A 22,142-nucleotide genomic window follows, 5' to 3' on the forward strand; every position below is an offset into this window, starting at 1 on the left:
TGATCCACACAATTGAAAGCCTTTGCATAGTCAATAAAGCATAGGTAAAGATCTTTCTGATATTCTCTGTTTTCAGCCAAGATCCATCGGACATCAGCAATGATGTCTCTCATTCCACGGCCTCTTCTGAATATGGCTTGAACCTCTGGAAGTTTTCTGTCTATGTATGATTGTAGCTGTTTCTGTATTACCTTTAGCAAAACTTTACTCGCTTGAAATATCAAAGAGATTGTCCGATGATTTCTCCATTCCATTAGGTCACCTCTCTTTGGAATGGGCACAAATATGGATCTATTCCAATCAGTCTCTTTCCATAGGTGTGGTCAATTTGATTTCTGTGTATGCCCTCTGGTGAGGTCCATGTGTATCATCATCTTTTATGTTGCAATGAAGATGTCATTGGTCTCGCAAAATTCTGCCATACAATCTCCAACATCATTTCTATCATCAAGACCATATTTTCCAACTACTGATAATTTTTGTTTTCAACCTTTGCATTCCAACTACCAGTGATTATCAATAAGTTTGATTGCATGTTTGATCAATTTCACACTGAAGAAGTTGTTAGTATTCTTCAGTTTTATCACCACTGACTTTAGTGGTGTGTTAATTTGAATAATAGCATTAATTGGCTTACCTATTAGATGTATGGATATTATCCTATCACAGACTGCATTTTACTTCAAGATAGATCTTTTTTAATGATGAATGTGACACCATTCCTCTTCGATTTGTCATTCCCAGCATAGTAAACCATATGATCGTCAAATTCAGCATGGCCAGTACAAGTCCATTTCAGCTCACTAATGCCTAGGATATTGATGTTTATGCATTCCATTCCATTTTTGACAGCTTCCAATTTTCCTAGACTCATACTTTGTAATTCCAACTTCCGATTATTAATGTATGTTTGCACCTGTTTCTCCTCATTTTGAGGTGTGTCCCATCAGCAAATGAAGGTCCCAAAAGCTTTACTCCATTTGCGTCATCAAGGTCAACTCTACTTTGAGGAGTCAGCTCTTCCCTTGTCATAATTTGAGTGACTTCCAACCTGAGGGGCTCATCTTCAGGCACTACATCTGGCAGTATTCTGGTGCTATTTATCATGTTTCAATAGTCAATATATTGGTGCTGTCTGACAGTGTTCCACTGCTATTCATAAGGTGTTCAGTGGCTAAACATTCAGAAGTAGTCTGATTCTCCTTTCTAGCTTCTCTTAGTCTGGAAGTTCAGCTGAAAGCTGTCCACTGTGGGTGACCATGTTGGTATTTAAAATACAGGTGGCATAGCTACTAATATCACAGCAACATGCAAGCCACCCCAGTACAACAAACTGACAGACAAGTGGCAGTACTGTCTCTATAGTTTAGATTTATTTTACTGTCTTTATAGTTTTCCCTTTTCCAGAACATCATATACTTGGAATATGTAGCATTTTTTAGCTGACTTCTTTCATTTAGCCATATGTATTTAAATTTTTGTGTCTTTTTGCAGCTTGATAGCTCATTTCTTTTATGCTATTATTGTACAGATGCACCATAGATTGTTTATTCATTCACTTATTGAACAACATCTTAGATAATTCCAATATTAATAAAGCTTATAAAACTATTTATGTGTAGGTTTTTGTGTAAACATAACTTTTTAACAATTGTGGGTAAATACATAGTAATGAAATTTATGGATCCTATGGTAAGTCTATTATGTTTAGCTTTACAAATTGCCAGATGTTTCCCAACATGGCTCTACCATTTTGCATTCCCACAAGCAATTAATGGGTGTCCTCTTGCTCCACATTCTTGCCAACATTTGGTGTTGTCAGAGTTTTAGACTTTAACCATTTAATGTGTGTCTAGTGTATGACATTATTGTTTTATTTTTCAATTTTCTAATGACATATAATGAGGTCTCTTTTATATACTTAATATCTTTTTGGTGAGATTTCTATTCAGATCTTTTGCTCATTTTCAAATTGGATTTTTTTTCTTATTGTTGAGCTTTAAGAGAGCTTTATGCATCTTTTGTGTTGTTAAGTGCCATTGTGTTGGTCTCGACTCATAGCAAGCCTGTATAGGATTTCTGAGACTGTAAGTCTTTAGAGGAGCAGAAAGCTCCATCTTTCTCCAGAGGAGTGGCTAGTGGGCTCAAACTGCCAACCTTGTGGTTTTCAGTCTAGTGCTTATTGGGGAAAAAAAACAACAACAGTGTGCTGCCCATATACCTCATACTTAAGTTCTTTATCAGACAAGTGGCTTTTACAAATATTTTCTTTCAGTCTGCATGTAGCTCTTACCCCACTGCCTTTTTAATTTTGGAATTGTGATTCAAACTTGTGTCTTTAAACATATAACACTTATGTTTCTTTCTACTGATCTGTTATTGTCAAACCACACACACACACACACACAGAATGACTCAATGGTTTTTCATTCAGCTTGAAATAATCTTTGGAATTGTCAGTCTTAAAACGTGGGCCATGTGGGATAGTCAAAATTCTCTTTGGGAAAATCTAGGGTGATCCTTACAGAGGTAGGCAGTCAAACTGAACCTACACTGGGTACCCCATAACTTCCAATTGAAACAAAATACAACAAATAAAAACAAAAAAACTTCTAACACAGATGCCACAGAGAAGAAACAAAGAGTAATGTCAAGTACAAGTCTAAAATCAAGCCCCAGATGGAAAGACAGAAGAACTTTCATTGTAACTGTTGCTGTAGGTTGGCTACGGTGTAGTCCTCTTGGGGGCATATCTGTGTACTTCTCCAGTGTAAGGTGATAAGGATTTCTTTATATGGTTGACTTAGAAAGGGTCAAGTGATCCTTTAAAAATGCTATTTCAGGTTGCTTTTCCTGAGAATATCCATATTTGAGGTGGTTCCCCACCCCAAGTCTTTCCCTCAGCTATCCCATAGAAGACATACCCACAGAGGTGTTCCCCATCACAACAGGAGCCTGAGGATACTTGACTTTAGCTTCTAGAAGTTCCTTCAGGGTCACTGGGGAAATCCATGTCATTCTCTCTCCACCAAAAAGTCTGGTCCTTTGTGGTTGTTTCTCAGCTATTATCTATTGAAAAAGCAATAGAGATTCAAGGTCACCTTGTGACATTTTAATCTGTTCTAATGGTGTGGAGGTATAGGATAAGCACTGAACTGCTAACCAGAAGGGCAGTTGAAACCTGACCCTACATAAGGTCACCATGTGTTGGAACTGGCTTGATGGCACTTAGCAATAACAATAGCTCTAGTATTATAGCGTCCTCATAGTGACTCTACAGGACAGAATAGAACAGTTTCCTAGGGTTTCTAAGGCTGTAAGGAGCTCTGGTAGTGTAGTGGTTACGAATCAGGCTGCTAACCTCAAGGTCAGCAGTTCGAAACTACCAGCTGTTCTGCGGAAGAAAGATGAGGCTTTCTGCTTCTGAAAAGATTTGCAGCCTCGGAAACCCTGTACAGGGTCGCTATGAGTTGGAACCAACTCCACGGTACTTAACAACAACAACAACAATCTTTATGGGAGCAGACAGCCATGTATTTTCTCCTACAGAGTAGCTGATAGGTTTGAACCTCCAACTTTTCAGTTAGCAGTCTAGAGCTTAACCATTGTGCCACTAGAGTTCCTATTATAGAAGTAAGGAAAGAAAATGCAGATCTTAAAAACAAAAAACAAAACTTGACCTAAAAGTAGCCCTTTACTGGGAGTCAGAGCTCAGCGACTCTTCTCATTAGTCGTCCTTTGGAACTGCTACATCTCAAAGGAATTCGCTTATTTCACCTAATCAGTCTATGGAAGAATAAACTAACGTAGAAAACATGTCTACAGCTACAAATGTGATGTGGCTTTATGACATTTTTATAAAAACCATCTGTTGTTTCTTATAGTCAACTCAACTGTCACCTCATGGTGACCCCAACTTCATTCCTCCACTTCTGCCTCAGCCTCACACTCTTTAGACCTTGGACTGGGGAGAGAGATGGATATTACCTACTTGGAAACATTCCTGACATTTTACCTAGGATCCTCTAAGACAAGTCCAATAGCGCCTTACTTACCATTAGCTCAGGAGGAAATATCAGTTCCTGGGTTGGGTCTAATGGCAGGAACTCCTCTTCTGAAAAGAGTTTTGAGTTTGCCTTAAAAAGAGAAAGTATCAAAAACTGAAAGATAAACAAATAAACAAGCAAACCACTCAGCTGTCCAGCCACACCCCCGGGCACTAAATCAAGGGATTGAACACCAATCTGACCACGAGTAGCTCAGTGCAGATGGCAGGGGCTGTCAATGCCTGGGTAACTCCCTGCACATTTTCTTGGTAGTCTGGGGAGAGCAGAGGAGGTAGGCAGGCAGCAGCAACCAATACAGCTGAGAACAAGGCCATTTTCTGGACTTTCTATCTCTCTATCATTACCCTCCCTTTGCTTGCTTTTCCATCTTCCTGACTTTTCGAATGGCTTGAAAAAGGCTTTTTAAAAGTCAAATACAAGAGAGATCAGTGTACTTTCTCTCCCATGTTGTTGTTGTTGCTAAGTGCCATTGAGTCGATTCCAACCCATAATGACCCTGTATAGGGTTTCCAAGGAGCAGCTGGTGAGCTTGAACCACCGACCTTGCAGTTCAAATGACTTTGCAGTCCGATGCATTAGCCCACAGCGCCACACCAAGACTCCCATTATTGTTGTTGTTGTTGTCAGGTGCCATCGAGTCAGAACCGACTCATAGCGACCCCATGCACAGCAAAACAAAACAATGTCCGATCCTGGGCCAACCTCACTACCGCTGCCACACTTGAGTCCATCAATGATGCCACCTGGCTGATCCATCTCGTTGGGGGTCTTCCTCTCTTTCTCTGACCCTCCACCTTACCCAGCATGACATCCTTCTCCAGCGACTGTTTCCTCCAGACAATATGTCCAAAGTAGGAGAGACGAAGCTTAGCCATCCTGGCCTCAAGGAGCACTCTGGCTGCACTTCTTCCAAAACAGATCTATTGGTTCTTTTGGCAGTCCATGGCACTTTCAGTATTCTCAACTCCCACAGATTACTGTATTTGAGCAGGAGAGTCAGCAAAAATGAGGAAGACCCCCAACAAGATGGACTGGTACAGCGGCAGCAGCAATGGGCTCAAGCGTAACAACAATTGTGAGGTTGGCCCAGGACCAGGCTCTGCGTCGTTCTGTTGTGCACAGGATCACTATGAGTGGGAACTGATTCAATGGCACCTAAGAGCAACAATAACAGTATCTGGAATGAAGGCCAAGTTGCTCTGATAGATTCTTATAATTTAGACAGAGGTGGAGTGAGAATTGAAGAGGAGACGTGTTGACTTGCCTTAAGTTAGTCAACTTGGACAGTGAGTCACTTACTCTTCTTAGGAGTGAGCTGATTGGCGTTGGTGTCCTGAGAAACTTTATAAGAAGTTTATATTCACTGACCTTACTGTCTTCATCAAATCCTGGCAATCCATTTATTTCTTGATCCAAACAGCAAACTCCATTTTCTTTACTTTGACAGCAGTCAGTAGTCTAGTAGGTGAAAAAAAAAAAAAAATTACCAAGAATTTACTGCTGATTCTGTTGTTGTTAAGTTCCATCAAGTCAGTTCTGACTCACAGCAACACTGTATAGGGTTTCCAAAGAGGGACTGATGGGTTTGAACTGCTGAACTGGAATTTAGCAGTCCAGGTGGCATTCTACAGTGCCACACAGGAAATCTGAGTAGCAAGAATTATTATGTGAGCTAAACTACATAAAGATCTTACAACAGAGCCTTGCATACAATACATATTAAATTAGACTATTATTAATTGCTAATATTAATAACATTTAAAATAAATATTAGCAATAGATATGAAGTATTATTCATATTTTCATATAGCCTTGTTCTAACCCATAATGTATTTATCTTGTAGTCTAGCTTCCAAAGTGCAACCTTATGTCCCTCATTTTCAAGGTATGTTCATTCATTCAACAAATACCTACTTAGTTGGTACTCAATTAGTGCATAATGGAAGTATACATCATCTTCTATCAAACAGTCCACAGTCTAGAGAAGAGACAGAAGAGCAAGCGGACGGAGAATTGTGCCACAATGAGACTGACACCATGAAGAGGCATGCACACAGAGCCATCAGAGTACCAGCGAAGATGTCCAACCAGGCACAATGACCATTGGGCAAAGTGTTTAGATGTTTACCATGTGACTACTAGGGCAAGGTCAACAAATGAGACTAAGTGTCCTGCCCAAGATCAAACAATGACCAGCAATGACAGACTTTGAGATAAGCTGTATTAGTAACAGTGGCTGCCACTCTAACCACCCTTGACGACCCCTCTGGTTTTGTTACACTGGGGGAAAATACATTTAATAATGACTTCCCTTCTACATACTTTACAGAAAGTCTTGCAAGCATCTATTATGGGCCTGTATCCAGTGCAACGGCACAGGTTACCTGAGGAGGAAAACCCAGAACAGTTAATCATGTAACCAAAACAGAAGCAGTCTGTCAAATGCAAGCTAGAAAGCAGGAGCAAATCCTGGGAGGGATCCTGTCTGACACTACAGTTCACCTTATGTACAAGTTCAGATTTCTCCATCAGCTACCTGACCAATTCTAAAAATTCAGTTATTGGTACTTCCTCTCTGTAAACAGTTTTTATGTCCTTGTTTGTGACAGGTATTCAAAGAATACAATGATGTCAAGCCAAAAACTCTTGGTCTATAGTCACATTCAAGATCTAAGCTTCAGTTGACTGAAACACCAAAGCATTAAATAGTTTACCAGCTGCTGAATAAAACCCAGTTGCCATGGAGTTAACTCCAATTTATGGTCCTAACTGTACTCCGAAGGGTTTTCAATGGCTGATTTTTGTTTTGTTTTCAGAACTAGATCACCAGGCCTTTCTCCCAAGGCACCTCTGGGTGGACAGCTGAGCATGTGAACGGTTTGCACCACCCAGGGTCCTATGGCACATGGCAGGTGTCTGATATTAGGTGCTATCATCATCATCATCAACATTACCCCCAAATAACAGTACACATATGTAACCTACCACCAAGGGCATCAGTTAGCTGATCCAGAGAGGGCTCCGGGTTGTTCCTAAGCAGAGCGTAGATGGACATCACCATCCCAGGGGTACAGAATCCACACTGGGTGCCATGACACTTGGCGATCCTTTCCTGGAAGCATAGAAATGTTAGGAATGCAGATCCTGGGCTCCTTTTCAGATATACTGAGTCAGAACCTGCATTTTAACAAGATCCCTAGGTGATCTGTGGACCCATTCATGTTTGAGAAGAGGTCAGGTGTCTCAGCCTAGATAAGGTGAGTTGTCATGATAACAGACCTCCCCAGCTTTTGTTCCTCAACTAAGGCAGTGGTTTTCAGCTTTGAAAATCACTTGGGGAGCTGTAACCTTTCCAAGACCCCTGCTGCACTCCAAGTCAATGGATTTAGAATCTTTGGGAAGGGGCACAGGCACACTTTTTTATTTATTTATTTAAATTTTATTTATTTACTTATTTAACTTTTTAAATTGCCATTTAAAAAATTTTAACACATTTTTATTATAAAAAAAATGCAGTTGTTGCATAAATTTGAAAAACAGAGAAACAAAATGGGCAAGATGTAGAATCCTTGTCATTCTAATTAAACAAGTAGGGGATAGGAGCTATTAATAGGCACATATTTTTAAGACTCCCAGGTATTTCCAATGAACAGTCAAGTTCGAGAATCATGGAGATGAAGGGTCCTCCCTGGAAGTCTTTACAAAAATGTATCAAATTACATTCAAATTGAGAAATGAAACAAAAAATATCTCATATTTCTTGCATTCCAAAGAACTTTGCTGCAAACCCAAAGTTGGTAGTTTGAACCTATCCATCCACAGAGTCCTTGTATGGCATTGTAAGATAAGCACTCGACTGCAAGGTCGGCAGTTCAAACTCACCAGCCACTCCTCGGAAACCTTATACAGGGTGCTATGAGTCAACAGCATTCAACAACAGTAACAACAATGGCCGCTCCACAGGAAGAAGACTTGGCAATGTGCTCTGGTAAATATCACAGCCAAGAAAACCTTACAGAGCAGTTCTGCTCTGCCTCGTGGGGTTTCTATAAGTCAAAAATCAACCCCCAGCACCTAGCAACAACTGTCCTAATGGTTGTTGTTGTTGTTGTTGATAAGTACCATGGAGTCGGTTCCAACTCATAGCGACCCTGTACAGGGTTTCCAAGGCTGTAAATCTTTATGGGAGCAGAAAGCCTCATCTTTCTCCCGAAGAACAGCTGGTAGTTTCGAACTGCTGACCTTGTGGTTCACAGCCCAATTCATAACCACTATGCTACCAGAGCTCCTTGTCCTAATGGTGGTGTTGTTAATGCGCTGGACTGCAAGGTGACTTTGAACGACAAAGTTGGTGGTTCAAGCTCACCAGCCATTCATATATAATGTTGCCAACTAGCCATTCCTATATAGTGTTGCTATGAGTCAGTACCAACTCAACAGCACTTAACAACAATCGTGCTTTGGTATGTAGGCGTTTACAAAGTGCTATTACTAACCGAGAGCCCACCAGGAAGGACTCATTGTCTCTCTCTTCCATCCCTTTTCATTCTTCTTTTTTCATTTCTCTTTGAAGTTGAATTTATAAGGTGCAGCCCCATTTTGGAAGCTGTTTTCTGGCTACATTGTAACAGCAGGAGTATCTTGGTCTGTGTATGACCAAGACTCACAGAGATTCTCCAGCTAGAGTTCGTTCCCTGGGCTCAAGCCCACCCGTTGCTCCATGGAAGAAAGCTGTGTCCGTCTGCTTATCAGGAACTGTAGCCTTGGAAACTTGAAGGGGTTATTCTACTCTATGAGTCAGAATTCATTTGATGGCAGTGAGTTTGGTAAACATAAAAAAGTTTCACAAAAAATAAATAAATGGACCCCAAGATTCCTTTAAATCTAGAGAATTTAGAGTTTGGCCACTTTCTATGTTGTTCCCATCTCTTTCCTCTTCTGCCTTCTCTTCATAAGTGGCTCTCATTAACTTAGATAAAAACAGATAGGAATAACATCCTTAGGGCATTGTTTACATAACTTAAAGAATCAGAAATCTGATTCTTTCAGATTTGAGGCAATAGCTCAACCAAGATGCTGCTTTGGAAGATGAACTTTAAAACACTTATGATCTGTCTTCTGAACAAGTCATAAATTTAACAACTGTTTTGGGGAGCTGAGATTTCTGCTCAGCTTTAAAAGCACATTTTTTCCACTTAAGAAAACCAAACAAACACTATCCCTCAAATGCACATGGCAACCTTTTCTTTATGCATTTGGAAGAGGTAAGATGGACAGAGGCAGGACATCAAAATTTTCTTTAAAACAAGTTTTTTGAGTCCTCTACTCTTGGGGTCTGGTGTGGCGCCGTGGGTTAATGCGCTGGGTGAAAAGTCAGTTTGATCTGCAAGGCCGGTGGTTCAAGCTCACCAGCTGCTCTTCTGAACTCCTAAACAGGATCACTATGGGCCGGAACCAACTCAACAGCACTTAACAACAGCAGTATTGGGTGGTTCAAGAGTAAAGCACTTGACTATTAGCTGAAAGGGTGGTGATTGAAATCCACCCAGAAGCAGCACCTCAGAAGACAGGTCTGGCAATTTGCTCCTGAAAGGTCACAGCCTTGAAAATCGTAAAGAGCAGTTCTGCACACATGGGGTTGCCAGGAGGAACTGACTCAGCAGCTACTAACAAAGGTCTTCCAAGATGTCAGACAGAAATTCCCCATGTGCCTTGCTTCATTCCTGGCCCACACTTTGTCAGCAAGCACTCTATCACTCTCAGGGGCCCACAAGGTCATCAATGGTTTTCAAAGCACAGACACCCCCTGAGGCAGAGCCAAAGCTCACCTGAATTGGATGAATCCTGGTGGTGGTGCTTCCTATGCCCTCTACTGTGGTAACAGCAGCACCATACAGAGAGCAGATGGGGACCAGACAGGCATTGGCTGGATAATGTCTTTGGGAGGCAAAAGAGAATTGCATTGTATCCTGTTACATTTAGTTGGAAGGGGCATCAAGCATTCATTGAGCACCTACGACAAGGAAGGTTTTGTGTAACTCCGCCAAGCTTGACAGCTGACGATTTGTTCTTAGCCCGAGCCCAGTCTACAGAAGTGGAGTCTGAGGAGCGGACTGATTTGCTCAGGGTCACAACTATGTGAGTGGCAGAGGCCATATTCAAATTAGGCCTGCTCATTCTAATTCCGGAGTCCTGGTGTGGTACTGTTGGATAAACCCCGCCAGGTGGGTTTGAACCACAATATCGGCAGTTCAAACTCACCAGGCGCTAATTGGAAACTTTATACAGGGTCAACTATGAATCAGAACTGACTCGAGGGCACATAACAACAACAGGAGAGTCTTCACTAAATTGAACTGGTTTCCCCGTGAATGAGGAGCTGAAGTTTCCTAGCAGCTCACCCATCTGTGAAACTCATTCATCTTTCAGGCAGATGCTGAGCTAAGTAAGGGCTGGTTGGGCAATCAAGTGCATTTGATAGCATGCTTCAGAGATAGAAATAGGGTGTGGAATACGGGCTCATCAGTGCCACAAACCCGATAGAACATGTTCAACTCAAACTGACTCCTAAAATGCTTTCATGCATCAAACAGTACTACACAAAAAACAATAAACACATGGATACAAATACTCAATCTCAAAAAGAATCAAGAAAGAATCAAATTAAGGAACAAAAAACACCAATTTTATCAAGGAAATGGCAATAAAATTTAAAAATAGTAATACCACTACTGGTAAGACGATAAATGGTAGAGCCCTTCTGGGAGACAATTTCAATGAAAGAATAAAAACCTTTAAAGTGTCCACACTTTTTACCCTGAAATTCCACTATTAACAATGTTTTATAAGAAAATTGTATGTATATATATGGGAGTCCTAGTGTGGCACTGTAGGATAAGCACTCAACAGTAAGGTTAGTTTGAACTGCAAGGTCAGTGATTCAAACTCACCAGCCATTCCTCAGAAACCCTACATAGGATTGCTATGAGTTGTAACCAAATCAACAAAGCAGCACTTCACAGTAACATATAAATTAAAATACATGAATGCTTATTGATATGTTGATTTTAATATTAAAAAACAAAAATAATCTAAATTATCACTTTGGGAGTCAATTATAGTACATTCAAACACTGGAGCACACACTGCCATTAAAATTATACTCACTACTTGGAAAAGATACTCATGAGAAATTAAGTAAAATAGCAGGCTTCTAAATTGCATGTATAGCATAATTACATATTTATACACATAAGACAGAAATTGAAAGGATATTAGTCATAGATGTAAATAATTATGGTGTGGCGCTGTGGGTTGATGCTCTGGACTTCTAAGTCAGTTTGAACCTCAAGGTAGGCAGTTCAAGTTCACCAGCTATTCCTCAAAACTCTGTACAGGGTCACTATGGGTCAGAACCGACCCAAGAGCACTTAACAACAACAACAATTATATGCCATATGTACAAACTGAGATAGTGAGAAGTACTGTGAATAAATTAATAAAAGCTAAAGAAAACAAGTTTGGGAGCTGAGGTAGGGCATTGCGATTTAGTAGGTGATCAAGGGAGGCTGTTCTGAGAATGTAATATTTTTGCTGAAATCTGAAAGATCTGAAGGAGTCAGCTATGAAAGAGAGGCAGTATGCACACAGGATTTTGGGATGATTCTGGAAGGCTTTTGAGAACAGAAACAGGGAGAGAAAGGAAACCAGTGAGACTAGAACATAGTGAATGCAGGGGGATGTAAGATTCAAGGTCAGAGAGATAAACAGGGGTCAGATGGGTAATGACTCATGTTGTTGTTGTTGTTGTTAAGTACCATGGAGTTGGTTCTGACTCATAGTGACCCTGCACATGGTTTCCGAAGCTGTAAATCTTTATGGGAGCAGAAAGCCTCATCTTTCTCCCGTGGAACAGCTGGTAGTTTTGAACTGCCGACCTTTAGGTTAGCAGCCCGATTTGTAACCTCTATGCTACCAGCGCTCCTTGGTAATGGCAAAGAGCCCTTCTGGTAGATGATTTCAATGAAAGCTGCAAAAGCCTTTTAAATGTTCACACTTATTACCATGCGGTTCTGTTGCAATTCCATTGCCTGATTCTAACTCATTCTAACAACCCAAATAACTGTCACATAAATGACATAATCATGGTTTTATAAAAGCCCACCAGATGATAAGGATATAAAGAAGCCTAAATGAATTAAACCCCACTAACTGACTGACAGCCTTTCAAAAGTGAGGACAAACACAGCTGCTGTCATCCCTGACTGAAATGGAAGGAGGAGGAATCCATTAAGGACTGAGGTAAAGAGAAGCCAGAGTAACTTTCCACACACTATTCATTGCCTTGTGTGAGGTGATGTGACAGATTGAAACACACAGATTGAGCTACCTACAAACTGTCACCCACCAATTTGAACTTAGATCTGGGAGGGAAGCAGTGTCCTAAAACTGGAGGCCAGAAAGGAGAGCTGAATGGAACTCTTCAGGCATTTGTCCTTTCAGACAAGGAAGACTGGGAGAGACAGGAGAACTGAGAGAAAGCCCTAGGCACGAGTGTGGGGTATCTGGACTAAGATAACATGGTTGACAAAGCATGGAAAGTGAGACTGCTGAGCAAAAAGAACTCCCTAGTGACCTAAAAAGCTGGAAACCAGGGTGGAAAGTAGGGAGGGATCCCTCAGCATTCAGATCTCTGAAACCCCAACCATGTTCAGATCTTTAGTCTTCATATGAGATCTGTGGAATGATATACAATGGTCTAACATGTGCATAATTACAATCCTTTAAGGAGCAGGGAGAGAGAGTATGTGGCAAAGAATAAATATTTTAAGTTTAAGAAGTTTCCAAAGCTGATAAAACACATCAACCCCCAGATCCCAGAAGCTCAACAAATTTGAAGGATACCAACTAAGCATGAAGCGAAGCTTTAAAACACAGTGGGAAATCACTTGTTGTTGTTATGTGCCGTGGAGTCGGTTCCGACGCATAGTGACCCTGCACAGAATTTCCGAGGCTATTAATCTTTAGGGGAACAGAACACCTCATCTTTCTAGGAGAATGATGCAATCTAACTTCTACTTGAAACAAATATTGCTGGAGAATGCATGCTTGGGGCAAGGGTGACAGCCAGGAGACCAGTTAGAAGGTTGCAATAGTAACCGAAGAATCTAATGATGTCATTATATTTCATTATCACAATAGTCATATCTTTTCTCCCCAGACAGCACAGACTCAATTTTCAATAGGGGATACTTAGACCACCCGTTCCCCTCATTGACAGAAAGCAGTGGGGAACCACTCATATTCCTGGGAGCTAGTCTGTCTTGTATTCCCAGTACTTAGCACAGTTCCTGTAATGTAGGTGCTTGATACAGCTACCAAATGAAGGAATAAATCGGTGTTGAAAACTATGAAAATTCAACCATAGCTAGACTTTTCCTGCAGGTTACCGGATCCTCTTGGAGATGGGGTTGTAGCGTGATATCATCACTGTACAGGCACCGCAGCCTCCTCCACCACAGCCATACTTAGTTCCTGTGAATCGCACTGAAAGAAGTGTAGTTAAAGAGCATGTGTTTCCCATGATTGGGGTTCTCTTTTAGCATAGCTCAGACCTCAAGAGAGAGCACCATTTGAAGTTCATAAACACATGCTTTAAGTTTAATACACATTGATATCTGTAGTTCTAAGCTATTACTCTTTAGAATCTTGTAAATTCTTGATTTTCATTTGTGTGTCACTGTTGTTGTTAGATACCACTGAGTTGGTTTCAACACCAAGCAGCCCTGTGCACAACAGAAGGAAACATAGCACCATCCTCACAACTGGGATGTTCGGATCCATTGCTGCTGCCACCATTGACAGTCTGTAATATTGGGGGGATGTTTTATATATATTCTCCCCCCTTTCAAAAAATCAGATTTTAACCACCAAAAAATTGTCAAATTGAAAAAAGAGAAGTCTATAAGTATAAGCTCTCATATTTATTTAATGTAATATTTACATTAAATATAATGTAAATATGAGAGCCTGAAGGTCTCAGCATGCGGCACATTTGTTTTCAGTTGTATGCGTCTCTTTGATGACGTATGTTAAATGTCAAATTGTCAACAATTATTGCATCCTATTAGCCAGATTTCTCTTTCAGTGGCAGCAACTGCTAGTTGTTCCCCAATGTCTGTTCTCTCATTCTTCCTTAATTTTGAAGCCCCAGTTTTTCACCTCACACATGGTTGTCCAGAAAAAGAAATACATTTTCCAGACTACTCTTCAGCTAGGTGGAGGTCATTAGCACTGTTGGTCAATAGCATGAAAGTTTAAATTCTGTGTATGACTCCCAGGAGGGAAGTATCCTGAAGAGGAGGGTGGTGTCCCTTTTTCATCCCTTATTTATTGGAATTTGGATAGGATGACTGCAGCTCCATCAGTCACGTCTGAACACAGGAATAAACTGCATGTTGAAGCAAGTGAAGCAACAAGATATTAAGAGCTTGGTTCCCTGATGCTTGTGACATTGTTTTGCTAGCTTGGTTCTACCTGCCTTCTGGCTTCCTTTATGTGAGAGTGACAGCTATGAGAACATGCCTGACAGACTTCTTGCTACAAGATAGGAAAGTGACCAAGGGACTCAACTGAAATTCATCATACAGTTTTGCATTAAGGACACACTTCCCATAGACTGTGTCCCATCAATGACTGAGTGTTGTGGAGAAGTATGTAACTCTTTGCCAACAGTCTCTAATGGCTTTGTTGAATATTCCATACACAGGACAGCAGACTAGGACTCTTCATTCAACCACCTCTTCCTCTTGTCTTCACTCATGTTCAGACGTGCAGTGTGATCTGACAGCTCCCTAAGTCTTCTCCAACTTCCTTTCTATTTCCTTTCACACAGACATTTCTCCTAATAAAACCCTTGGACATTTAATCCTATTTTTAGTGTTTGCTTCTTAGAGAACGTGAACTAACACAATGAGAAATAAACTTCTCCCTCTCTTACTGCTATGTGATGTTTTCTGTTAGTCACAAGTGAATCAAATCTTAAGTACTACACAGTGGTATCAGGGGTGACCAGAAAGTCACTGTTCATTGTTTCTACATCCAAAGATGTGTCATAAAAGAGCTATTCATGATTTTAGAGTTGTGTATACTTTGGAGAATTTCACGCTCTCCTCCCACAAATAACATACAAGCTTCCATAGATGCAAATTGTATATATAATTTAATGGGGTAAACACCTTTCTGGAAGCCTACTGAAGTTCATGCATTAATAGGTTAAGAATTCATTTATTAGATGACATTTAACATGAAAGTTTTTCTAGGGTAGCATTTTTAGGACTAAATTCTCCATTTTTCTTTTTTTTTTTCATTTCAGGAGATTTCTCTGCTCTCTTTTTGTAATGGGCATAATGATTAATCCTTGAAGATAGAATATTACTACTGTGATTCTCCATTCTAAAAGAGGGTTAATTAAACCCTCTTAACAGACATAGCTTTAATTCTCATTGCTAGTTTCTCTGTTTTATAAAGTTTATTTAGTTCCAAAACAGAGATTAGAAATAACTTAGTTCTGGCTGCCATAATTCTATGTTACCTACAAAATGAAGTGATGTGACTTTCTCAAAGCTGGATAATATGTAGGTACTATGTCTTCCTGTGGCTCTAAAAATGATATTTGAAATATCATCTGTACAAAATAGCACTTCAGAGCTCTGTGCTTGTTCACACATACACACTCAGAGCAAAGAAAAGGATACACTTCTTCCTCAGGTATGGTAACAGCAGTGTTTCAGGATCAGCATTCTTTTCTATCACCTTTACCAGAAAGAAAAATGAGAGTTAAGCAAAGTTGAGAAACTGTGTGAAATTCACATTGGTGGGCTCATGCTAATTTGAAACAAGTGTAGATGAATTAATTTCTCTACTGATATTTTCTATTTGATTTAATATTTACAGAACACTTGTAATACACAAATCTCCTTTCTTAATTGTAAAATCTGAATCTTGAGGTTCACTACCACTTTGCCACTCTCCTTGGTCCTGAACACTCAGTTTTCCAAGGCAGCAAGTGTTCTACTGACCCTGTCCAGCTTCTCCTACAAATTCTGAAGCAGGTGAAGGAAAGAAAAAGCATTTGTGGAACAGAAGGGAGGTAGGAATAGAGGGATTTATAGAGTGGAATAGCCTCTGAAATTGATATAATAAAAAAAAAAAGATTTATTTATAAAGTTCAAATGTTTAGTTTCTAAGAAATTGATCATAACTAACCATGACCTCAAAATCGAATAACCAAAGGAAAAGATAAAGTATGTATTCCAAGTGCAAGCCAAGGGCACACTTATGATGCAAGTTTGTACGTGCAACCAAAACACAGCAGTACAATAGCAGCACCCAAGGGTAGCATCATAGACATGTCAGACTGGGTGTGTCTTCCAAAGTGCTCACACTTTCTTGATTTGGGTTAAAATTAAGGATTTCTTTTAAAGTCATAGAACAAAGGGAAGCATGATTTGCCTCACAATTTCAAAGTCTGAATCTATATTTCATCATGTTATAGTAATTTTCCCTTCTGGACAGTAGAAGGGGAGGGGACACATGTTTATTCTATAACTGCTTTCTCACTGACTCTAAGTGGGCATATGTCAGGCAAAAGAGGGTTTATGCCAATTACTGAAGTGGATCTGTGCCCTAGAGGAGTCAGCAATTTAGTAGGAGAGACATGATTGCATGTATGTGTGTGTGCTGTAATATACGCTGTAACATAAGGAAAAATCTGAACTATCCTCCAGGCATCCTTAACTCAACAGCCCTTTTATTTTATCCTTTATTTAATCCCCCAAGCATACACTATTCCTTCTTTTCCCTGATTTGTTTAATAGCCTCATCATCTACTAGGCCATTTAGACTTAAAAACCTGACTTATTTTCCGCTTTTGATTTTTTACTTTTAATACACCCAGTGTCCCCATGTTCTGCCAAAATGATTTTCTAAATACCCTTCATTTCTGCTGTCACTACCTGGAATGAAGCTTTGTCATCTGTTGTCTAAACAATTATCATAACTGCCTAACAGGTCCTTCCATCTCCATGCTCAGCACCCTCAGAAACACCCTCTCTACTGCCAGCGTGAGCTCTAAAATCCACATTGGATTATCTCATGTAAATCCTAAATATTCATCACTGGACCCTGACTGCCAAGCTGCCATTCTGGAATTCCTGAGTCATTTGCAAAACATGTTAAAGTCAAACCCTTATGGAACCAAGGGCTTCTGGAAAAAGAAATAAGAAAATGTGAATCTTGAATGAGCTCACCCAGTAAGACTTCTGAAAATTATGTCCTTCTCCAGGGACGAGTCCCTTCTGAAAACATGTTCAAAATATGAGAGATCAAGTATCACCACCCTAAGGAATATTCTGGCTGCACTTCTTCCAGGGCAGATTTCTTTGTTCTCCTGGCAGTCCACAGTACTTTTAATATTTTCCAACACCATAATTCAAATGCATCGATTCATCTATAGTCTGTCTTATTCATTGTTTAACTTTTACACGTATGTTATTGTAATGTGGCATCTGGTCAGTTCAACTCACAGCGACCCTGTATAGGGTTTCCAAGGAGTGGCTGATGAGTTTCAACTACCGACCTTGTAGTTAGAAGTGCAGTGCCTATCCTACAGCATCACACCAGGATTCATTCCATCAAATACACATGAGGCAGCTGAAAACACCAACACTGTAGTTCAAAAGCACTGAATCTTTTCGGGTCTTCCTTATTCATTGCCTAACTTTCATGTGCTTATGAGGTGATTGAAAACATCATGGCTTTGGTCAATGCATCTTACTCCTCCAAGTGACACCTTTGCTCTGTAGCACTTTAAAGAGGTCTTTTGCAGTAGATTTGCCTAATGCACTACATCGTTTGATTTTTGACTGCTACTTCCATGAGTGTTGATTGTGGATCCAAGCAAAATGAAGTCTTTGACAACTTCAATCTTTTCTCCATCCATCATTATGTTATTTGTTGGTCCAGTTGTGAGGATTTGTGTTTTCTTTACACTGAGAAGCAATCTATACTAAGACTGTACTCTTTGAACTTCAAGTCCTCTTCACTTCCAGCAAGAAAACTTTTTCATCTGATATTGAAAGTTGCTAATGAGTTTTCTTCCAATCCTGATGCCATGTTTTTCTTCATACAATTCAGCTTCTCAGATTACTTGCTCAGCATATATATTGAGTAAGTATGGTAAAAGAATATAACCCAGATGCATATCTTTCTTGATTTTAAACCATTCATTATCCCTTTGTTCTGTTTTAACAAGTGCCTCTTGGTCTATGTATAGGTTTCTCACAAGCACAATGAAGTGTTCTGAAATTCCTATTCTTCTCAATGCTATCCATAACTTGTTATGATTCATACATAGTCAATGAAGCACATCAATGTAACCACTGTTAGTTTGACAATTGTAGTGAAAATTGATCCTAATTAATACAGAAGTTCACCTTTAATAGGGAGGCAGGATCTCAGCAGCCTCAATATTAAAAAAGAACATTTTAGGCTTGAGGGCTATTTCCATATCTTGAGAAGGAATAAATAGTAGGAAGCTTCCTTGTTTGTTTTTGTATTTCCTCCAGAAATTGTCTCAAAACATTTGAAGTCAGGCTTAAAGTGTCATTGGTTTGAAGTGTGCATATTGTTCTTGATTTGCAGGAGGGTAGTAGAAGCAGGAATCACTCTTGGAGGTAAACAAGGAGGTCAGGACTAAGATGGTGGCTGGGGTGGGTATGAAGAACATAGTTATACTCACTGACTCTGGCTTGCAGAGTCATTTCTCTGGGATGCGCCTATCTCAGGACAGCTTTGGGTATTGTGAGGGCAAAGAATCTATCCCTTTATATCTCCTCCAGCTCTTAATCAAAGCCAAACCAAACCAGTTACCAGTTCAGTTGATTTTTGTCTCATGGCAACTCCATGTACACAAAGAAGAACTACAACACAGAGGGTTTTTAAGACTGACCTTTTGAAAGGAGATTGGCAGGTCTTGCTTCCAAGGCATGTTCAAAATAGCAGCTTTGGGATTAGTTGTCTAGCACTTAACCACTTACAGTACCTAGGGGCTACCCTCCCTCCCCAGTCCTTGGGGAGACTTTCAAATCCATATTTGGAAAACCACTTTCCTCTGTGCAGGCAACAGGGCCTGTTCTGCAGTAGAGGCAGACGAGAGAGAGAAGAAAACAAGAGTGAAAGAAAAGAGAGAGGAGATGTAAAAGGAAGATTGAGAGGTAAAGAGATAAGGAAGAAAGATCTGTATGTCATGGGAAATGGTTAGTGGAAAAGAGCACCAGCCCACAACAGCTTCAGAGCAGAGCAAAAAACCCAAGGGGAGAGACAGGGAGGACACTTCACTGAGCTTCTGGTGTTTTCATACTCATTTTTATTTTCAGTTCTTTCTTCCTAAACTTGTCTACTCCTGCTTTTCTCTGAATTACTGCAGCCATTCCAGCAGCCCAGAAATCTTGTCTCTCACCTCAGCAAACGAAGGGCCCAGGAAACGGCAGCCAATGGACTGTTTCTTCCAGATCCCTGAACTAATACCAAGAACTTACTTTTTGCTAAGTGACTAATCTGTGATGAGTCATAGTCCCCTTGACACCTCTAAGCAGATTTTGGTTCTACAGAAGCAGCAGAGTATTGTCCAGTCCTGTAATAACCATTGTTTGTATATGTTGACCATTTGCTCTATACCAGGTATCGTGTTAAGCACTCCTTGTGGATTTTAATCTTTACCCTGTTTTACAGAAAGGAAAACTGAAACTCAAAGATAAAAAGGCCCAAGGCCCCAGAGCTGCTGAGTAGCAGAGCAAATAGTGCAGAATTGGAATCATGCCTGATGAGCTCCAAAGGCCACACCATTAACCTCGATCTCTGCTTCCCTGCCTCATGGGGTAGTGTGCTTCAGTTTCTGTGTTATGGGTAGAGAATGCCATCTAAGCTCCATGCTAAATGGTCACCTGTTCTAGGGGCCCCTGGTGGAGTAAGATTTCATAAATTTCTTTGCAACTAAGGCCCTCATCAGCTTGCCCTGGCCTTGCCTCATAGTCTTAACCAAGCTCAAGTCACCTGAGGAGATTTTGCAAAAAGCACAGACCAAAGGTGAGTCAGATCATCTAGAGTCTCCCAACTGTCTTCTAAACTTCTTTTGAAAGCAACTGTTTTATCCCAGAGACCATGCTTAGACTTCAAAACCCCTCTTCTTTGATGTTCTCTCCCACACTTTCTCAACAATCCCTCAGCCTCTGAACCAGAAACTTCATTTTAATTCTATCCATGTGGTAAATTGAAGTACAGAAGGATGGAAATTTGGAAGGAAGAAAAAGGAAAGGGAAAAGGTGGCATGAGTTCTTTTAGCAGATAATTGCGCAAACTAAACCAACACCTCTAGTGCTTGCCTTCCAAACAAGCACAGGATGTTTGGCTTGTGGATCAAACTGCTCCATAGATAAGAACTGGCTTCTCTATGTTGAAATGGTAACATTTAAACATCCATTGAGTGCAAGCTGCCATTAAAAACCTTCTTGTGATTTGCTCAGCATGGGGGTGCTGGGGAAAGCAGGGAAGCAGGCCAAAATGGACTCTTTCTGATCTAACTAACACCCTTGCTTTGGCCTGCCACACCCTCGTAATCTGTCTGCTTACCACTCTCCAGCCACTCCCACCTCAACAACACCCTTGCTGTCTCCTGAGCAGAAAGGAATCCTCTTGCCTCAGACCCTTTGCACCTGCCATTCCCTCTGCCTGATTTGTTCTCTAATCCCCTCCTCCATGTTTGCACTGTTTACTCCTCATTTCATCCCAATCTCCACTTAAATGTCTAAACCTCCATCTAAAGTAGCAGCCTCTGTCACCTTTCCTGAGTCTGCTTCACTTGTTAGCCTGGCACTTGGAGTTCCCAGAGCCTGGCTTTGGTTCAGCTCCGCCAGGAACTAGCTGTGACTTTGAAAAGTTACAGTTCTTCATTTGAAACAAATAGCAGTGGACTAAATTAGTTCCGAATTAGTCCTGAATTAGTCCCTACTTTAAGCCACTTTATGCTTACCAAGCACACCCAGAGTTGAGGCTTGGTCATCTTTAGAGTGCTCTCAGTCTAGTTGAAGAAGAGTTTCCTACTATCAGCTGGGACTTGAATGGGGTGCTGGGCATCATGGGTAACTATAGTGACTTTTCCTTTCTGGGGGAATAGGAGGAGCCACTGGGTGGTGGAAATAGTTAAGCGCTAGACTACTAACAGAAAGGTTGGTGGTTCGAAAGCACCCAGAGGCACACTGGAAGACAGACGTTCTGTAAAGGCACAGCCTTGAAAACCTTGTAAAGCGCATTTCTATTCAGCACACATGGGGTTGCCAGGGCAGGGGACAACTGGAGTAGGAGGGGGGGTTGCTAAGATCTGTGGATCTCAAAGAGAGAGGAAAAACAAGTATCAGCAAGGTGGGGCCCCAAGTTTACCAGACCAGAAAAGCCTCCGCGCCCCAGGGGGAGCCCCGCTCACCCGGCGGCCGTTGACGTAGAAGAGCAGCTCGGCTACAGAGTCTCCGGCCGCAGCCATCCCGGGTCGCTGGAGCATCTGGCAGCCTGCCCCCGCGGGCGAGTGAGGAGGAGAGTGCTGGAGCCTAAAGTCCAAGGGACGCCGATGAAGCAAGACCCGATTCTAACCAACGTCCAGAGAGCTCGGCTCCAGGAAAACTTGTGGCCCGGATGTTAGCTTTTGGGCGGATCTGGACTGAAACCTCTTGGCGAGGACCCCTTCAGCGTCACGCCTGCAGCGCTCAGCAACTGTGCACCCCTTCTAGCCTGTCACACTGAATAGTCCTGCGGCGTTCCTTTGGTGGTCTTCTATAGTTTAAACACCTTTCTAACTCCCAGGAGCCATGCTGGTGCAGCATTTAAAGCCCTTGGCTGCGTCCCAAAAGGTCGGTGGTTGGAACCTCCCAGCTGGAAAGATGTGGTTGTCTGCTTCCGTTAAGATTTACAACTTTGGGACCCCAATGGGACAGTGCTGCTCCATCCTCTCCAGTCACTGAGTTC

General features: G+C 41.1%; 1 protein-coding gene across 1 annotated transcript in view; it reads right to left on the reverse strand.

Annotated features, from left to right (window-relative positions):
- AOX1 (aldehyde oxidase 1) overlaps nt 1-21,663 on the reverse strand; it is a 108,687-nt gene extending 87,024 nt beyond the window's left edge. The window contains exons 1-9 of the mRNA XM_006862040.1: nt 21,607-21,663; nt 15,824-15,881; nt 13,517-13,613; nt 9,896-10,004; nt 7,053-7,179; nt 6,390-6,451; nt 5,436-5,525; nt 4,056-4,136; nt 2,925-3,069 (exon numbers count right to left, since the gene is read on the reverse strand). Coding sequence (XP_006862102.1) covers nt 2,925-3,069; nt 4,056-4,136; nt 5,436-5,525; nt 6,390-6,451; nt 7,053-7,179; nt 9,896-10,004; nt 13,517-13,613; nt 15,824-15,881; nt 21,607-21,663 — 826 coding nt within the window. The remainder of the gene's footprint in view (nt 1-2,924; nt 3,070-4,055; nt 4,137-5,435; nt 5,526-6,389; nt 6,452-7,052; nt 7,180-9,895; nt 10,005-13,516; nt 13,614-15,823; nt 15,882-21,606) is intronic.
- Between the last annotated feature and the right edge of the window lie 479 nt (nt 21,664-22,142).

Source organism: Chrysochloris asiatica, unplaced genomic scaffold (assembly GCF_000296735.1).
Source record: "Chrysochloris asiatica unplaced genomic scaffold, ChrAsi1.0 scaffold00045, whole genome shotgun sequence".
Lineage (NCBI taxonomy): Eukaryota > Metazoa > Chordata > Mammalia > Afrosoricida > Chrysochloridae > Chrysochloris > Chrysochloris asiatica.